Source organism: Nanorana parkeri, unplaced genomic scaffold, assembly GCF_000935625.1.
Source record: "Nanorana parkeri isolate BGI_ZX_2015 unplaced genomic scaffold, ASM93562v1 scaffold2305, whole genome shotgun sequence".
Taxonomy (NCBI): domain Eukaryota; kingdom Metazoa; phylum Chordata; class Amphibia; order Anura; family Dicroglossidae; genus Nanorana; species Nanorana parkeri.
This window is the reverse complement of record NW_017308573.1, coordinates 34,628-36,126: the sequence shown is the minus strand read 5'-3', so window position 1 is coordinate 36,126 and position 1,499 is coordinate 34,628. Positions and strand designations below refer to the sequence as shown.

Genomic DNA, 1,499 nt, shown 5'->3' with positions numbered 1-1,499 from the left:
TTCATCTCCCGCCAGCTCTTGGCAACCTCGGTGCCTGACAAGCTGTGTGTTTGTTATTTTGTGTGCACACCCTAATGCAATAGGCTGCGCACGCCTGTGGTTTTGTGTATCAGGGCAAGATAATGGATTGAAGACCAAAACTGTTAAGTGTGGTGCATGGAGATGACCTGTATAGTAGCATTAGGCACTTGTTATACTACAGTGAGTTTACGTTAACCAAGATATTTCCAAAATTCATTAAAACCTTTATTATTTGAAGGAGCCAGTACAGCATCTACCTCCTCTACCTACCTTCTACTTTGCCTTGTGTATAACTACAGTACAGATGGTCTAAAGAACTGGTTGAAGAGCAGTAGGTAGAGTGGAGCTTGATGAACCACTGATGTGAAAGTCCCATATCAAACCCTAATGCGGATTTCCAGTTGATTTGAATTGGGAAATCATTTTATGTATGTTCTGCAGAGGACATTGGAACTGCAAAGAGAATTGCATGGAGAGTGAACTCTGAATGACTTGTACAGAATTATGGGCTGAATCTTTTCTTGAAGTACCTAGGATCACTTGACCTGTGGCTCCAATGTGACCGTAGATCTGGGGAAATACAGTTGCCGGTACTGGTGGACACTTCCTGTAGTGCCAAACTTACTTCACATACTACATGCAGCCACTAAGATGTCAGCTTTTTTGATTGTGGATACAGCAGTGGTGCGGTCAATAGATTAGTGAAGTTCTTTAACCTCTTATAGGTTATGCTGCTATTTATACTTTGAGTTCTAGTGACTTGACATTTTATTTATTTTTCCTTTTGCAGGGTTGTGCCGGTTGGTACTTTACAGACCGTTAATGGGTACGCTTTTAAGGGTTTCATGTCGCACAGTAATAACTATCCATGCGCTTACCTGAACGCAGCTTCTGCCATCGGCATTAAAAAGCAAGATGTTGACATGTTCATCAAAAGACTGGACAAGTGCCTGAGGCTGTGCAGGAAAGACAAACATTCAGGAGCTGAAACAGCGGGTGATCTGCAGGCAACGAAGGAGGATGTCGCAGAGTTAACACAACAGCTCGCGGGATCTTTACAAGTGAAGGATGAGGATCAGCAGCTATTGACTTAACACGATAAGGATTATTTATAAGCTGAAGAACATTTCTTCAAACTGCAGTGCAGTTGACTGTCCCCATGCTTGTACTGAATCATATATGCCTGAAATGCAGGGAATATTTTTTTTTTTTTGTTGAAATTGGTTTGCAGCTAATACACTGCACAGGGAAATTCCAGATTAAAGCTGGTCATGCACTGTGCGGATTTCACTGGTCAAAATTCCTTCACTTGGTGGCCCTGTCGGCCTTTTCAGACAAACCGTGTACTGTACTGTACTGTCCATGTATTCTGACAGCTGCACACCCACCGCTGTCAGGATGCAATAGCCCAGCAGGAGATTCGGCCATCCATGCCGTTTAGGATAGATGGAAGAATTTGTTGCATTTGATTTTTTTTT

General features: G+C 42.6%; 1 protein-coding gene across 1 annotated transcript in view; it reads left to right on the top strand.

The window, feature by feature from the left end:
* The window catches only part of SEPSECS (Sep (O-phosphoserine) tRNA:Sec (selenocysteine) tRNA synthase), a 42,077-nt gene extending 40,803 nt beyond the window's left edge, over nucleotides 1–1,274 (top strand). Inside the window, exon 10 of the mRNA XM_018573264.1 lies at nucleotides 812–1,274. Coding sequence (XP_018428766.1) covers nucleotides 812–1,115 — 304 coding nt within the window. The 3' untranslated portion in view covers nucleotides 1,116–1,274. The remainder of the gene's footprint in view (nucleotides 1–811) is intronic.
* The last annotated feature ends 225 nt before the right edge of the window (nucleotides 1,275–1,499 follow it).